General features: G+C 54.9%; 3 protein-coding genes across 10 annotated transcripts in view; 2 read left to right on the top strand and 1 right to left on the bottom strand.

Moving 5' to 3' along the window:
- CARM1 (coactivator associated arginine methyltransferase 1) overlaps nucleotides 1-3373 on the top strand; it is a 40022-nt gene extending 36649 nt beyond the window's left edge. For 2 of the 3 annotated variants that reach the window (XM_034657793.1, XM_011227635.3), the window contains exons 10-16: nucleotides 81-170; nucleotides 630-767; nucleotides 857-946; nucleotides 1040-1152; nucleotides 1261-1338; nucleotides 1596-1664; nucleotides 1829-3373. In XM_034657793.1, the coding sequence (XP_034513684.1) occupies nucleotides 81-170; nucleotides 630-767; nucleotides 857-946; nucleotides 1040-1152; nucleotides 1261-1338; nucleotides 1596-1664; nucleotides 1829-1971 (721 nt within the window). In that variant the 3' untranslated portion in view covers nucleotides 1972-3373. The remainder of the gene's footprint in view (nucleotides 1-80; nucleotides 171-629; nucleotides 768-856; nucleotides 947-1039; nucleotides 1153-1260; nucleotides 1339-1595; nucleotides 1665-1828) is intronic. The other variant, XM_034657792.1, reaches the window with a different exon arrangement.
- YIPF2 (Yip1 domain family member 2) lies at nucleotides 2458-7807 on the bottom strand. 6 transcript variants are annotated; one of them, XM_034657795.1, is made up of 10 exons: nucleotides 7671-7807; nucleotides 7459-7519; nucleotides 6904-7061; nucleotides 6732-6812; nucleotides 5685-5772; nucleotides 4309-4383; nucleotides 4051-4217; nucleotides 3792-3974; nucleotides 3571-3699; nucleotides 2458-3490 (listed from the first exon to the last, which is right to left on the bottom strand). In XM_034657795.1, exons 2-9 carry the CDS (start codon nucleotides 7487-7489, stop codon nucleotides 3589-3591), a joined length of 894 nt encoding a protein of 297 aa, XP_034513686.1. In that variant the 5' UTR covers nucleotides 7490-7519; nucleotides 7671-7807; the 3' UTR covers nucleotides 2458-3490; nucleotides 3571-3588. The 6 variants fall into 6 exon arrangements, with proteins under 6 accessions (XP_034513686.1, XP_034513685.1, XP_011225936.1 ...); XM_034657794.1 differs by having other exon boundaries at nucleotides 3792-3941; nucleotides 4309-4425; XM_011227634.3 differs by having other exon boundaries at nucleotides 2458-3473; nucleotides 4309-4425.
- Nucleotides 7808-7865: 58 nt separating this feature from the next.
- Nucleotides 7866-8891, top strand: TIMM29 (translocase of inner mitochondrial membrane 29). The gene is given in 3 exon segments (XM_002921359.4): nucleotides 7866-8000; nucleotides 8080-8228; nucleotides 8230-8891. Coding segments are annotated over 3 exon segments (783 nt in total). The 5' UTR covers nucleotides 7866-7906; the 3' UTR covers nucleotides 8770-8891.
- The last annotated feature ends 7462 nt before the right edge of the window (nucleotides 8892-16353 follow it).

A 16353-nucleotide genomic window follows, 5' to 3' on the forward strand; every position in this document is an offset into this window, starting at 1 on the left:
CGGGGACACTGCACCCAGCCACACCCCTCTTCTCTCTCCCTGTTTGGCTTCCCCAGCAATCACTGCCCTTTGCCTTCCAGGATAGAAATCCCATTCAAGTTCCACATGCTGCATTCCGGACTAGTTCACGGTCTGGCTTTCTGGTTTGACGTCGCCTTCATCGGCTCCATGTGAGTGTGACAGAGCGCAGCGCAGGCTGCGTGCTCCTCCCTGCCCCGGTCCGAGGGACTTCCCTGCAGTTGTGACCCCTGGGCCTGGCTGGGGACTGGGAGGACAGGATAGGACTCCTCTAGGCTCCCTGTCCCCCCAAAAGCAGTGAGAGGTCCCCTTTGAGCCAGAGACTGTTGTGGGAGGGGGTATTTATCCTGTTCTAGTGACTGTCCTTCATGGGACCTGGTCTCTGTCTCTTGGCACAGAGGGCAGGGTGAGTGGGCCCCTCATGGCTATGGTTGTATGGCTGTGTGTGTGTGGGGGGGGTGTACATAGGCGTGTGACTGGGACGCCTGGGCAGCCAGCCTGTCTCAGCTCCAGGGCCCCAGGGGACCCATCACAGATGCCCGGGGAGAGCTCAAGGTGCACAGGGTGGTGGTCCCAGCCTGGTCAAGCATGTGCCTGTCCTTGCTTGGCAGAATGACAGTGTGGCTGTCCACGGCCCCGACGGAGCCCCTGACCCACTGGTACCAGGTCCGCTGCCTGTTCCAGTCACCACTGTTCGCCAAGGCCGGGGACACGCTCTCAGGGACATGTCTGCTTATTGCCAACAAAAGGTGGGAGCTGCCACCTGGGGCTAGGGGAGGCAGGGGTCCGTCTCCCCAGCCAGCCAGCTCACGGCCGTCCTCCCCTGCCCTCTCTGCAGACAGAGCTATGACATCAGTATTGTGGCCCAGGTAGACCAGACAGGCTCCAAATCCAGTAACCTCCTGGATCTGAAAAACCCTTTCTTCAGGTATGATGGGCCGGCAGCCTGAACAGGGGGGCGGGGTGGGGTGCCCCTCCTGGCCCGCAGCCTCTCAGCCCTGCCCACTGGTCTGTGCTGCAGATACACAGGCACGACGCCCTCGCCCCCGCCCGGCTCCCACTACACGTCCCCCTCGGAGAACATGTGGAACACGGGCAGCACCTACAACCTCAGCAGTGGGATGGCTGTGGCTGGTGAGCGGCCCCATGAGGGTGGGGCCGGGGTGCCCCCGGGGCCAAGCTGGGACTCTTCTGCCCCGGACATGGCCTCCCACTCCCTGACCTCGCCCTCTCTGCGCACAGGGATGCCGACTGCCTACGACCTGAGCAGTGTTATTGCCGGCGGCTCAAGCGTGGGCCACAACAACCTGATTCCTTTAGGTGAGTGTCCCCTGGGGTCTGGGAGCGGCGGGGTGAGTGGTCACGGCCGCCTAGGGCTTGGGCTTTCTGCGCCACGGTCGTCGTCGTCATTACCTTCTCTTCCTGGGGCTCCCGGCGGAGGCCCCGTGTTCCGTTCCTCTCTGCCTCACTCTGCAGCCACTGCGCCCACCCTCCCCACACCCTAGTGACAGAGCGTGGGCTGGGCTGGGGGCGGTGACGCCGTCTCCCTTCCTTCCTCCCTCCCTCTTGCTGCGCAGCCAACACGGGGATTGTCAATCACACCCACTCCCGGATGGGCTCCATAATGAGCACGGGGATTGTCCAAGGTAACGGTGGGCGGTGGGAGTGGGGTCCTGCGGGTGTGAGTGTGCGGACCCCCGGGCCACCCGGCTGCCCTCTCGCCTGCTCTCTCTCTCTCTGACTCTGCCGCGGGTCTGGGTGGGCGAGGGGGCAGAGCTGGCCCCCTCAGTGCCCGTGCCCCTCCCCACAGGGTCCTCCGGCGCCCAGGGCAGCAGCGGCGGCGGCTCCAGCGCCCACTACGCAGTCAACAGCCAATTCACCATGGGCGGCCCCGCCATCTCCATGGCCTCCCCCATGTCCATCCCGACCAACACCGTGCACTACGGGAGCTAGGCCCCTCCGGCGAGGGAGAGACTGACAGCACCAGGAAACCAAATGAAGACCCTGCCCACCCCCCCACCCCCCCGCCTGGGCGGCTTTCACCCCTGTACCGGAGAAGCCCAAACACCCGGTCACAGCCCTCTTTGCTATGGGAACTTGGACACTTTTTTTACACAACATTGCCGCCGCCGCCCCCACTCCACCGCCCACCCACATCTTGGCCCTGAGCGTGTGTCGCTGCCGTATTTTACACAAGATCATGTCGTGGGAGCCCTGTTTCCCCCTCCTGCCCTCTACCCTGACCTGGGTTTGACATCTTCTGTAACAGGCGTGTCCGGGCCTGACAGCTGCAGGCCTGGCGGGGGAGGTGGCGGGGGGAGCAGCTGCCACCCCACCCGGTCCCTTGGCGCCTGCCCCCTTTGCCTGGCTCCAGTGGGAAGGCAGTCCTGACTGGGCGGGACCTCCCCTTCAACTACCAGGCCTTGGTCACAATGGGCGTGACATGCTGCTTTTTTTAATTTTATTTTTTTACGAGAAGAACCAGTGTCAATCCACAGACCCTCTGAGAAACCAGGCCGGCCGGGCCGAGCCAGCAGCCCCTCTCCCCAACTCAGAGGCTCAGTGGTGAGGGGCAGCCCTGCCGAGTCTTCAGGACAGGGGTGGGGCCAGGCCTCTGGAGACCCGAGGCCCCCTCCCACCAAAGGGTTCACCTCACACTTGAATGTACAACCCACCCCGGCTGTTGGGAAGGCCCTCCGTCCTCGGCCCCTGCCTCTTGCTGCTGTCCTGTCCCTGAGGCCCTGCAGGTCCCCTCCCCCACCCCTGCCAAGAGTTAGAACAGGTGGCCCCATGGGCCCCGGGGGGCCTGGAGGGGAGGGTCACTGTCAGCCGCTAGGGGCAGACATGAGAAACCTCAAGGATCGATTGTGGAAGGCGTCCTTTTTCCTTGTAGCTCACGTTAGGCCTGTGTATTTCCCTCAATATTTGTAGACGCTCCAGTCCCTATTACTATGATGGCATTTTGGTCCCTCCCCAGCCTGGGAAGGGGCCTTGCAGGGACCTCCACCCCCTCCCCCCAAAACAAAACAAATAAACAAGGAAATGTATGTTTCAGCACAGGCAAGTTTCTTCTACGTCTGCCCCCCCGTTTCTAACACCTCTGAACACGGACGTGGTGGAGCTCAGGCTAGGCCCCGGGACCTGCTCCCTGGACACCCAGGAAGGGCAGGCACAGTTGAGGCTGGGGTGCCCCCTCTGCTCTCCCAACCGTCCCATCAGGGAAAGCAGAAGGCCTGGCAGGGGGCCCAGGGGCGACAGGCACCCTGGAAGCTCCCTGCTCAGCTGCCCCTTTCCCACCTTTATATAAATTCTCGGAATCACCTTTGCATAGAAAATAAAAGTGTTTGCTTTGTAAGAAAAGTCTGGAAAGTAGCAGAGTGATCTTGAGGTGTCAAGGGAGCCTTCAGTCATCGTCTGAGGGGCAGGGCAGACAGAGGTGTCCCCTCACGTTGGGCCTGAAAGAGAGAGACTCCTGGGAGCAGCCCTGTGACTCCTGCCTCGGGTAGGCACGGCGGGAGAAGCCCTCAGTCACAGAGGGCAACGGCCCCTTACCTGCAGGCTCGGGCCTTCCTAGGTTGTCTTGGCCCCTGGCGTGAGTGGCAGCAGGACGTCTGGGGGCAGAGACGTGGCCTGGAGCGGAGGTGCCAGGTGCTCCAGAGGCAGCGGCTGGAAGAAGTAAAACTGAACCGAAGCCCTTGGGGTCAGTACGGGTGGTGGGGGTCAGTGACCCCCCCCTCCCCCCCACCCCGAGGCCCAGCCACGACCGCCTGTACCTTACAGCCCACGGCCAAGAGGGCGTGGAGCAGCACGACAGTCGAGAGCAGCACGGCAGCCACCAAGCTGGTGTCCTCTCGGACGACAGGCCAGAGGGTGAACACCAGGCTAGCGCCCGACAGGGACAGGGCCAGCACCCCAAGGAGCCACTGCAGCCATGGGACAGGGATGAGCCACAGGACCTGGGGGCGACATGGGCGGCTGGCTACCAGGCCTTCCGCATGGCACCTGTTGCCCCCCCTCCTGGGCCACACTTACCACGGTGGGGATGAAGACAAAGAGGGAGTAGCCGTAGACGCACACGGTCTCCAGGAAGGTGTAAGGCCCCACGCGCTCCCGGACACCCTTCCGCCACCGCAGGAAGCCCCACAGCGCCAGCGGCACCAACCAAACGTAGCAGTAGATGGTGATGCCTGCCACGGTCACTGTGGGGCGCGGGCAAGGCAGGCCGTCACCCTTGGGGCTCCACGGCACTCCCAGCCCGGGTAAGGGCTGGGCCTTGCCCACTTCACTTACCCTTGTGGAACTGGGGGCTGTAGTGGATAGAGGGGTCTCTCCTCTGGGCCAGCACCAGGGTCAGGTTGCCAGTGACTGCCAAGACGAAAGCCAGGGTGGCACAGATCCAGAAGGGGCCTGCGGGCAGGGCGTGGTGAGGAAGCCAGGGCTCCCAGGACAGGTGCCTTGTTCCATCTCCACTGTGCTGTGACCCAAGCCGCCTCCTCAGCTCTGAGCTCCCTCCGCCCCCACCTGACCCCTCCCCGCAGCACCAGCGATGACCTGGGGTGGCTGAACCCAGTGCTGGCTCTCAGTCCCTCGGCTTTCCTGACCTTTCAGTAGCCTTTGCTGTAGCTGCTCTCTCGCTCCTGGGAACACTCCCCATGTGCTTTCTAGGACGTCATGCTTCCGGTTCTGTTAATTCCTCAACCTCTGTGACCCCCTGACCCTTTTAATAATGGGGACCCTGTCAGGGCACAGTCCTTAGCCATCCTCTCCATCTGTGTTCACCCCCTGCACGATCTTGCCCAGCACCAGGACTTTATGTTACCTCTAGCCCAATGTCTCCCAAATATCTCAAATCCGATCTGTGCCCCGAACCACGGGCTCACGGTCCACATTTCCACGTGCACATCTAGTCCTCTCCAACTCCAGGCTCCCACCCTTGTGCTCTCCCCTCAAACCTGCCCAGCCTTTCCAGTCAACAAATAACAGTTCCATCCTTCTAGCAGTCCTGACAGACACCCCAGAGCCATCCTTGCCTCTCTCTCCTCCCACCCCACCTCTGGCGTGTCAGGAAGTCCTGTCGGCTCCACCTTTCGAGATCTAGTCCATGGTCCAACCACTGCTGTCCACCTGGGGTTGGGGCCCACCATCCCACACATGGACTGTGGCAGTCACTGCCTCCCTGATCTCCTCATGTCTGCCCGTCCCCCACAGTGGCCAGAGGGAAGCCTCGGAGCCCTTAACTAAGATTCCCTCTCACTGAGGCCTACAAGGCAGGTGCAGTCTCTCCTGTCACTTCTGTGACTTCACATAGCTTACTACTCCAATGACAGTACTGCCCCACCACTGGACCTGTGCCTTCTGGAATGTTCTTCCCCTAGATCTCCTCACCACCATCTCCAGCACCAATAAGGCCCATTCTCTCATTCTCCTCACAGGTTCCTTCCCTTTCTACCCCATGCAAAATGGCAACTCACATCCTCTAAACTGTTTGCTTTTCTTCTGAGCCCTGTTGCCCTTGGCAGCCTTTTATGCAATTGTCTCCCCAGACAGAATGTGTGTTTCCTGCTCTCTGGGAGTGCCCCTGCCTTCTTCTCGGCTGGAATCCACGGCCCGCACATGGTCCACACGTGCTGAGTGAATTCTCAAGCTGAATGCACACCACCACTTACCATACAGGTCTGGCTGATTCCGCAGATGGTGCCGCACAAAGTTGTGGCCAGGCCGGGGCAGCAGTGAGCCTCGGATTCGGTCCAGGACCTGGAGACAAGGTGGGGCCCCTTAGCCCCCACAGAGGAAAGGGCCAAGCTCCTGCCCTGCCCTTAGAGGCTCCTTCCTTGCTGACCTCCCATCTCCTCTGCCTGCCAGGGCTCAGATGTTCCCTCTGGGTTCTTGATGGGCTAGAGCCCCTTCCCCTGGCCAGTCTCAATAGCCCAGTGTGCGGCCACTCTGAAGGACTGTCCTGGGCCAATCATCTTTGTCTTTGCTTCTCCCTTCTCTTGGCTTGGCTGCCCTGAACAGCCTGTCATGCTGTGACATGTCTGGACTGTGAGGTGGGGGACAGTCAAGTCCTTGGCATCCTCCTGCCTACAGCTCTCTCCACTATGTCCCCTGTCCTGTGCCCCAGATTTATTCCCTCCCTGGCCTGGGGCCTCTGATCCACCTTCCTTGCACCACGTCTGCTAATTCCACTCATTCCTCTCCTGCTCTAAACCCATCTATGGCTTCCCAGCAGCCTCAGGATAAAATACAAACTCCTCAGCACAGCATACGAGGCATTTGTGGTCTGGCTTCTGCATGCCTGTCCGCCTCCCCTCACCCTCTCCAATCAGATCAAGTGACAGGTAGCTCCCGTGACAGTTCACACCTTCTCTCACCTTCAGCCCTCTGCATCTGCTGTTCCCTGTGCCTGTAATACCCGCTTCCCTTCACTCTGCCCAGCTGAGGCTTCTTTCTCTTTTCCATCTCAGCACACTGCTCACCTCCTCCAGGAGGCCCTTCTCTAACCTGCCTGAGCGCGTGCGTCTGTGTTCCCACACGCCCCGGTCCCACCATAAATCCTGACGGCGCACCACAGTTAGTCCAAGCAGCCTGGGTGGGAACTCGTGTTCCCCCACCTGGGCATCACCAGCACTCCGGTGTCCACGAAGGGCTCACTGATAGTGGCTGCAGCCCTGTGTGACTGCAAGCCCCATCCCCACGAGCTTCTCGGGCCTGACCTGGGACGTGTCCACGTCAAAGAAACTCTGATAGTAGCCAAAGGTCCAGAATCCGGGCTGCTGCTTCTCCTCCTGCAGGAGCTGCACAGCATGGGCTTTCAGTGGCTGCCCTTACAGCCTGGGCAGTGGGTGGGGGCAGGGCTGGAGGCAGACAGGGCCCGGCCGGACTCACCGCAGTCCTGTCACTCTCTTCAGCCTCCTCCTCAGCTCCATAGCTACCCCCCGAGTCCACTGCCACGGCCACGTGCCCCTGTGGGGTCAGCTGATCGCTTCCACTGGTGGTGGCCGCATCTGGGGTCTCGGCCAGCAGATTAGAAGCTTCCTCGAACTCTATCGAGAAGGAATATGGGACACAGGCATATCTTGGGAGTCAAGACAATTTGGTTCCGCCCACGACTCAGGTGGGGGCCAAGACTCCAACTGGGGCCACCGAAGGGCCCAGCTTCCTCAATTCTGAGCAGCTGGAAGGTGTGTTCCCCCACTCCTACTAAGGGCCTGCGAGTTAAAGCTGGTTCTGGGATGGGGTCAGGTCTGGACAGAGGCTCTGCTCGGGAGACCTGAGCTCAGGCGGGGAGCGGGGTTCGAATCCGTGATGGGTATCGTGCCTGGTTCGGGGCTAGGGCTCACAGCTGACGGGGATTCAGCCTGGAGGTGAGCTGGAAGCTGGGTAGGAGGCTCCGGCCGGCGGAGGGAGTAGGAGCTCGGGCCCGGTCGCCGCCGCACTCACCGTGGAAGGCCAGCTCGTCGGCCGCTGCCATGGTCGCTCAGGGGCGTCACCGCATCCCGCTCTGAGGACAGAGGCCAATGACGCCCGCCCCAACCCTACTCGGCCCCTCCCAAGGCCTCTCCCTCGGCCCCGAGCCCAGCTCGGCCGCTAGGGCACCGAGCCAGGGGTGAACTCGCCGCCCCCTCCCCACAGGTGCACCCCGCCCCCCTCACCTGAGGCTCCCGCAGCCGGCGTGGCCCAAGCTCTCTGCGCCTGCGCGGCCCGCCTCCCGGCCACAGCCGACCGCGCTCAGATAGGACAGCAACATCCGGCACCGGTCCGTTTTCTATCCTCTTCCGATGGAAAGCCACTTCCGGCACTGCTGACACTTGCGCAGGAGGTCCCCGGGCCTTTTTCTTCGCACACCTGGCGTTTCTCTTCGGAAAAAGGACCGCCAAGCCGGAAGAGAATGGCGACGGCCGCTCTGAAAAGATTTTGGTCCCGAAACCGTGAGGAGTCTGGTGGCCCAGCGACCGAGAAGCCGGGCGTGTGGACGCGGTTGGGTGAGTAGCGGCGGGAGGCGGCGGAGGGGTGGCCGCAGCGGCCTGCTCTCACCTGTTTGTTCTGCTTCTCTCCCCTCAGGCTCCTGGGCCCGCGTGCTGCTCCGAGACTACGCCGAGGCGTGCGGGGACGCGGCAGCGGCGGCGCGGGCTCGGCCCTGGCGGGCGGCCTTGTACGCGGGGCTGCTGGGCGGCGCTGCGGCCTGTTGCGCGCTGGCGCCGAGCGAGGGCGGCCTTCGAGGAGGCGCTGCTCGACGCGTCGGGGACCCTCTTGCTGCTGGCCCCGGCCACGCGCAACCGCGCCTCCGAGGACTACGTGCAGCGGCTGCTCTGGCTGCGGGGGCGCGGCCGCCTCCGCCACGTGAACCTGGGTCTCTGCGCGCTCGTGTACGAGGCGCCCGTCGACGCCGAGGCCAGCCTCTACCAGGCCCGCTGCCGCTACCTGCAGCCCCGCTGGGCTGACTTCCCGGACCGGATCCTGGACGTGGGCTTCGTGGGCCGCTGGTGGGTGCTGGCCGCCCGGATGCGCGACTGCGACATCAACGACGAGGAGTTCCAACACCTGCCAGCCCATCTGCGCATCGTTGGGCCGCATCAGCTGCATTCCGAGACCAACGAGCGGCTCTTTGACGAGAAGTACAAGCCTGTCGTGCTCACCGATGATCAGGTGGACCAGGCGCTGTGGGAGGAGCAGGTCTTGCAGAAGGAGAAGAAGGACAGACTCGCTCTGAGTCAGGCCGACTCCCTAGTGCGGTCGGAGGTCCCCGGATGAGACCCAGGCCTGGGTCCGAATCGGCCCCGAGCCCTGGCCGACTGCCTGCCCGAGATGGCGCAGTTGGTGTGAGAGCGAGCCTCAAATGCAGAGTGACTTAAATAAATTATGTGCAGAGTGTTCTTTCCCTGGGTTTTCCCAGCCTTTTTGGCCACTCCGTCTAGTCTCGTTCCTTGTTAGCTGAAGCTAATTCAGAGTTAGCTTGGTCTGGGTCTAGGGTCTTGGTTGGTCTAGGAGTTGGGGGAGAGCAAAACGACAAGACCATGTAATGTTTATCACTGCCAGAGTTAGTAGTGAGCCTCATACATATATAAGCCTTTTTCATTGAGCCTCACACTCTCTCGACCAAGGTTAATCACATTGGTCAGGTGATTCCAAAGCTCTCCTAAGACCATTTTAGATTTGGAGTTGAAAAGTTTATCCTCTTTCATTTTCATGAGTAGCATATTTATTTTGAAATAAACAGTTTCAGGGATACCTGGGAGGCTCAGTTGGTGAGGCATCAGCCTTGGGCTCAGGTCATGATCCCAGGGTCTTGGGATCCAGACTCAAAGCCGGCTCCCTGCTCAGTGGGGGGAGGGGGGTCTGCTTCTCCCTCTCCCTCTGCCTGCTGCTCCCCCAGCTCCTGTGCTTTCTCTCTCAAACAGAATCTTAAAAAAAAAAAAAAAAAGTTTCAAAGAAAAGTGGAAAAATAGCACAAGACATTCTGTGTAACCTTCACCCAGCTTACCCCAAATGGTAATGTTTTACAATAAACCTTACCAACCAGGAGATAGCCAGTGGTATGACTACAGATTTTACAGGGAATCTTTTTGCAAAAACAACTCCCCCCTCACACACACACGTATGACAGTCACATTAAAGTGATTTGGAAGGGAAAAGCATCTTTCGATCTGGAATTATCCATGGAATCACAGATTCTGTAACCCTGGAAACCCAGAATCCTATGGGATGGAATAGGTTAGTGTACAAAGCTGGTACTTAGGTTGTGATAATCCTTTAAAAATGGAGAGAGGAATGAGATTACTACCTCTGTTACCTAGGTGGCCTGTGGCTAGTTAATGAAAGCATAACAAGGGGCTGACTGGCTGGCTTAGAAGAGCATGTGACGATTGATCTTGGGGTAGTGAGTTCAAGCCCCATGCTGGCTATAGAGATTACTCAAGCAAAGAAAAAACCCCATGAGACAGCCATCTTTGTTGTGATGTTTGAGTTCATGTGTTTTGCCATTCAGTTTTGGTACTTAGACCTTCCATTCATACTATGGGTATGCTGGACACATGGTGATTTTTATGTCCTTATTTTGGGAACAGGAGCATCCTGTAAGTCAGAGTCTAAATTTTACAATGGAAAAAGTGATGTTCCAAAAGTTGATTTTTTCCAAGGCGTGGCAGAGCCATGATTCAAACTGTGACTCCCAATCCTGGGCCTTAATCCTCAAACCCGGTACTATATTTGATCCTAACAACATCCTGCCAGACATTATGAAATGCTGCTCCCATTAGCCATAAATACAACTTGAATACAGAAATAATATAAAAAAGAAATGTAATACAAAAGGCAAGTGATAACTAAATTGTGTTACCTGCCAAAGGCTCCACCTAAATCCTGATGTCTCTGTTCAAGAAAGAGATCTTTTTTTTTTTTTTAAAGATTTTATTTATTTATTTGACAGAGATAGAGACAGCCAGCGAGAGAGGGAACACAAGCAGGGGGAGTGGGAGAGGAAGAAGCAGGCTCACAGCAGAGGAGCCTGATGTGGGGCTCGATCCCATAACGCCGGGATCACGCCCTGAGCCGAAGGCAGACACTTAACCGCTGTGCCACCCAGGCGCCCCTCAAGAAAGAGATCTTAACCAAACTCAGGGAAAGGTTTAAGACACACTGGCGTCAAGTGAGACTTGTTCCTCACTGTGATCAGAAGTATTGAAAGAGAGCTGCATGGCCTCACTGCTTGAGCTGGTTATTAAATGCCACTTCTGACATTCAGCCAGGGTGTGTCCTGTAGGTGTGAAGCTCAGAGGAGTAATTGGTAACAAACTAGACAACTCAATGTTCCTGGGAATTTAGGGGCTTAGTGTAGGCCTACGTCTGCATGGCTTTGTCTTTGTTTGGAAGGTCAGCCTTTCCCAGAGGAGTCCTACCATATTTTTGCTTCCCTCTCCAGTACCTCTTGCCTCCTGAGTTGTTGTAAAGCTCATGGACTGGAGCTGTTAGATCAGACAAGGGGACTGGGTGTTGGGTTATCCACAGGTTCCCAAAGGATGGGTCCGGGAGTCCTGTTCACTGCTGATCTCCCAGCACCCTATAGTGCTCAGTCCAGTGTGGCCCCCAGCAAATGCTGGAAGAGTTAAAGGAGATGATGCAGGTGTCCATTGTGGGTAGGAACTTGTATGGTCCTGCTGGGGAGAGGGACACATTGCAGGACTGGCTCCCTATCATTTGGTCAGCCCAAAAGAAGCCCCGCAGACTCTACCCAGCACCAGAAACAGCGAAGTGGACAAAATCTCTTTGCATAAGGGCAGTAGGGTCTGAGGAAGAAGTGGGACTTAAAACTAGGGTTTGAATCTCAGCTTCCACACTAGCTTTGTGATTGACCTGGGCCAGAACAATTGGATAAGAAAAAGGAAAGCCATCTAAATTGGAAAGGAGGAAGTAAAGCTGTTACTGTTTGCAGATGACATATAGAAAACTCTATAAAGACCCCAGCAAAAAAACCTGATAGAACAAATGAATTCAGTAAAGATGAAGGATATAAAAGTACACAAAAGTTGTATTTCTAAACACTAATAACAAACCAATAAAACAATCTCGTTTATAATTGCATCAAAATCCACACCTAGTAATAAATTTAACCAAGGAGCTGAAAGTCCTGTACATTGAAAACTACAAGCCATTGATGAAAAAAAAATTGAAGATCCATAAATGTAAAGATAATTTAGTGCTCATGGATGGGAAGAGTATTATTAAGATGTCCATACTACCCCAAACAATGTACAACCCTACCAAAATTCCAATGGCATTTCACAGAAATAGGGAAAAAAAAATCCTAAAATTTGTAGGGAACCACAGAAGCCCTTAAATAGTGAAAGCAATTCTCAAGAGAGAGCAAAGCTGGAGGCATGACGCTTCCCGAGAAAGCATATTACAAGGTACAGTATTCGAAACAGTATGGTATCAGTATCAAACAGACACGCAGATCAATGGAACAGAATAGAGAGCCCAGAAATAAGCCCATGCATATATGATCGGTCAATTTACAACAAAGGCAAGAACATACGATGGGTAGAGGACAGTCTCTTCAATAAATGGTTAGGGAAAACTGGACAACCGCATTCAAAAGAATGCACCTGGGCCACTATCTTCCACCAACCACAAGTAACTGAAAATGGGTTCAAGAACATAAGACCCGAAACCATAAAACCCCTAGAGGAAAACAAGCAGTAAGCTCTTTGACGTTGGTCTTGGTGATGATTTTTTGGATTTGGCACCAAGAGTACAGGCAACAAAAGCAAAAATAAGTGGAATGGCAGCGAACTAAAACCTTCACAGCAAAATGAAAAGGCAACCTACCAAATGGGAGAAAATATTTCTAAAACATATATGTGATAAGCAGTTAATATCCAAAACATGAAGAACTCACACAATTCAATCGCAAAAATCAATCTGATTAAACAATGGGCAGAGGACGCAAATATACATTTTTCCAAAGAAGACATTCAGATGGCCAACAGGTACATGAAAAGATGCTCAAATCACTCATCAGGGAAATGCAAATAAAACCACAACGAGGTATCACCTCACAGCTGTGAAAACGGCTGGTATTAAAAAGACAAGAAATAACAGGCATTGGCCAGGACATGGAGAAGAGGGAACCCTCACACACTAGTGGGATTGTCAATTAGTCCGGCCACTGTGGAAACCAGTATGGAGGTTCCTCAAAAAATTAAAAATAGAACTAACAGGGCACCTGGGTTGCTCAGTCATTAAGCATCTGCCTTCGGCTCAGGGCGTGATCCCGACGTTCTGGGATCCAGCCCCACATCAGGCTCCTCCACTGGGAGCCTGCTTCTCCCTCTCCCACTCCCCCTGCTTGTGTTCCCTCTCTCACTGGCTGTCTCTCTCTCTCTGTCAAATGAATAAATAAATAAATAAAATCTTTTTAAAAAATTAAAAAGTAAATAAAAATAAAAACAGAACTAACATATGATCCAGGAACGCCTGAGTGGCTCAGTCGGTTAAGCCTCCAACTCTTGATTTCGGCTCAGATCATGATCTCAAGGTGGTGGGATGGGAGCCGGAGCCAGGCTCCCTGCTCAGCAGGGAGTCTGCTTGTCTCCCTCTCCCTCTGTGCCCCCCACCCACACTCACACGCTCTTTCTCTCTCTGAGATAAGTAAATCTTAAAAAAAAAAAAGAGAGAGAACTGTATGATCCAGGAATTCTGCTCCTAGATATTTATCTGAACAAAAACACTAACTCGAAAAGATATATGCACCCCCATGTTCACTGCAGCATTATTTACAAGAGCCGAGATATGGAAACATCAGTGGATGAATGGATAAAGAAAATGTGGTATATATATATACACGACAAATTTTATTACTGAGCCATAAAAGAGAAGGAAATCCTGCCATTTGTGACAACATGGATCGTCCTTGAGGGCATTATGCTCAGTGAAGTAAGTGAAACAAGGACAAACGCCCAATGATCTCATTTATATGTGGAATCAAAAAAAAGCCAGGACAACAAAGAAAAAAACAAAACATGAGCTCGCAGATACAGAGGAGATTGGTGATTGCCAGAGGATGGGGCGGGGTGGGCAAAATGGGCGAAGGGGTCAAAAGGTACAAACTTTGAGTTATGAAATGAGTAAGTCATGGAGATGTAATACACAGCATGGTGACTACAGTTAATAATATTGTATATTTTTTTAAAAAGTAGGGCTTGGGGGCGCCTCGGTGGCTCAGTAGGTCAAGCGTCTGCCTTCGGTTCAGGTCGTGATCTCAGGATCCTGGGATGAACCCGGCGTCTGGCTCCACGCTAAGCGGGGAGTCGGCTTCTGCTTCTCCCTCTCTGATCACTCTTGCTCTCTCTCAAATTAATATATAAAATCTTAAAAAAAAAAAAGTAGGGTTTGAATCTCACCTTTCACACTTACTTGTGACTGACCTAGGACGGGTAGAGTGACTTCAGACCTCAAGTTCCTTATCAGTACGTGGGAACAATTCTGTCCAGGGTTCTTAGGAAAATCAAAAACTGCAAGAAAGCACTTGGTACCCAGCACGCATTTGCATCCCATGGTGTGTCTGCATGGGTAAGATCATGGCTCTGAGTCCATGCCCCAGCCCTCCACCTTACCCGGAGGGGCTGCTGCTCCCCAGCCTTGCCCAGAGTCCAGCCTGCAGGGATGGAGCCGGCCCAGGGCCGCCCATGGGGAGTGTTCAGTAAACGGAGGACTGACAGAGACTGGCCCTTGTCTCTCAGAGCCAAAAGGCACTTGAATACAGTGTGAACATTTTCCAGGTCTCCCTTTTTATTACAATTTATTCGTAATGAGCTTTAATTATTTTTTTAAAGATTTTATTTATTTATTTTACAGAGATAGAGACAGCCAGCGAGAGAGGGAACACAAGCAGGGGGAGTGGGAGAGGAAGAAGCAGGCTCATAGCAGAGGAGCCTGATGTGGGGCTCGATCCCATAACGCCGGGATCACGATCAGTGCCAGTGCCCTGAGAGGTCAGGAGTCTTATCACCCCCATTTCACAGATGAAGAAACTGAGATGGCGAAATCCAACCACGGTCACGCGGCCAGCACGTGGCTGCCGCAGAAACCCAACCCGCCGCGGCCTCTTCAAACGCGATCCGCGTTCAGCCCCTCAGTCACGCCGCCTTTAGAGCTGAGATCTTGATAACTTACATTCCCTTCTCTGTAATTAAACCCAAAAATAGTCCAACGAATCTTGCGCAAGGACCAGATATGCTTTCCTTAAGATGCCTTCCATTACGAACCCTAAATACGGCACCTACTTTTCTTGAGCGTCTATGGAGTGTGAAGCCTTGACCACCTTATCTTTCCTCGCATAAAAGTCCTTAAGGGCACGGGATTGTTGTTCTCTCTTACAGATGAGGAGCGGGGATGCCGAGATGTTGATTAACAGGCACAGTATCACACAGCTAGGACACAGAAGGACGCTCATCCCGCGTGTTCGGCACGAAATTCACTTTAACACTTAACTTGGGGTTCTTTTCCCTAGCCCAAGCTACGGGTCAACCTTTCTGTCTTCAGGGTCTGCGGAAGAGTCTAGGCCCTGAGCCGAAGGCAGACGCTTAACCGCTGTGCCACCCAGGAGCCCCATGAGCTTTAATTATTGCAGCTTTCCCAGCCTTCCAGGGGTTGGCTCTGAGTCCTCTGAGCAAGCTGTTGTAATCAGACTGACCAGCAGAGGGCACCAGAGATTTGGCTCAGAAGCCGGCTTCAGGTGTCACTCCACTGGGAATGGCCAGCCACCACTGGCTTTTGTTCTGAGAAGCAGTGGTGGAGATAGTGTGGTCCGCACACATCCCTTCTTTAGAGCACACACTGCTCTTCAGACATGGTAGGAAGATCGTGGCTGAAGTCAGGGCTGCAGGGAGGGACCATATCCATCTCCCGTACCTGCACCTACCTTGTTAGCAGGGGGCCTGGTCCTCTGCCCCCAGTCTTCGCGCAGGGCGGAGGATGGGCAGGGTCACCTGGTTTGCCGTGGGAGCCTGTCCAGGTCCCTAGTTTTCTGGGAAGTGTACTGAAGCATCCAACGCAGTAGGACCTGGATTAGGGTACGGCAAGCGAGGTGTCTACCGCCTAGGCTTTAAGGAGGAACTCCCTCTCTGGGTCCAGCAAGTGCAGGGTCTGCCCCCAGAGGGAGGTGCCTCCTTAAATTCTGTGCTCCAGGGGCTTCACCTAGTCCAGACCTTGCAACAAGCTCAGCTGTCATCACCTGAGTGTGCATGGTGGACTTTTCCAGACGTGCTCTACCCTGACGTCACAAGCTCTCTCACAGTGATGCTCACGGCCACAGGTGGAAGGGCGCGAACAAGCATCTGACATCTTAAAAACCCTCAGCCAGTCACCCTCCCCCAAATCTGGTCGCATGAGAGGCCCCTATTTGGGAGACACCCAGAGAGGCAGCACCAATAGGACATTAAGGTTCGGGAACAGCTAACAAGGCTCTAAAACTCTTTTGTCTGAAAAATTCCAGATACACAAGTACGTTTGAACCTCCATGCATACTCATCACCCAACTCAACAGTTAGACTTTGCCATGTTCTTTTTAAAAAGATTTTATTTATTTATTTTAGATAGAGAGAGAACATGAGTGGGGGGGCAGAGGGACAAGCAGACTCCCCACTCAGCAGGGAGCCCGATGTGGGGCTCGATCCCAGGATCCTGAGACCATGACCTGATGCTTACCCGACTGAGCCACCCAGGTGTCCTGTTTGCTAGAGTATTTTATTTTTTTTATTTTTTTTTAAAGATTTTATTTATTTATTTGACAGAGACAGAGACAGCCAGCGAGAGAGGGAACACAAGCAGGGGGAGTGG

The sequence above is a fragment of the Ailuropoda melanoleuca genome, chromosome 4 (assembly GCF_002007445.2).
Source record: "Ailuropoda melanoleuca isolate Jingjing chromosome 4, ASM200744v2, whole genome shotgun sequence".
Taxonomy (NCBI): Eukaryota; Metazoa; Chordata; class Mammalia; order Carnivora; family Ursidae; genus Ailuropoda; species Ailuropoda melanoleuca.

Bases quoted from the DNA above. Each gene is read 5' to 3' on its own strand.
- YIPF2 (XM_011227634.3), bottom strand. From the start codon at position 7,489: ATGGCAGCGGCCGACGAGCTGGCCTTCCACG. The intron at 5,773-6,731 runs GTCAGGCCCGAG...CCTTGTCTCCAG, and splicing joins TTGACGTGGACACGTCCCAG to GTCCTGGACCGAATCCGAGG. The intron at 3,975-4,050 runs GTAAGTGTGGCC...TGTCGCCCCCAG, and splicing joins TTGTCTTCATCCCCACCGTG to GTCCTGTGGCTCATCCCTGT.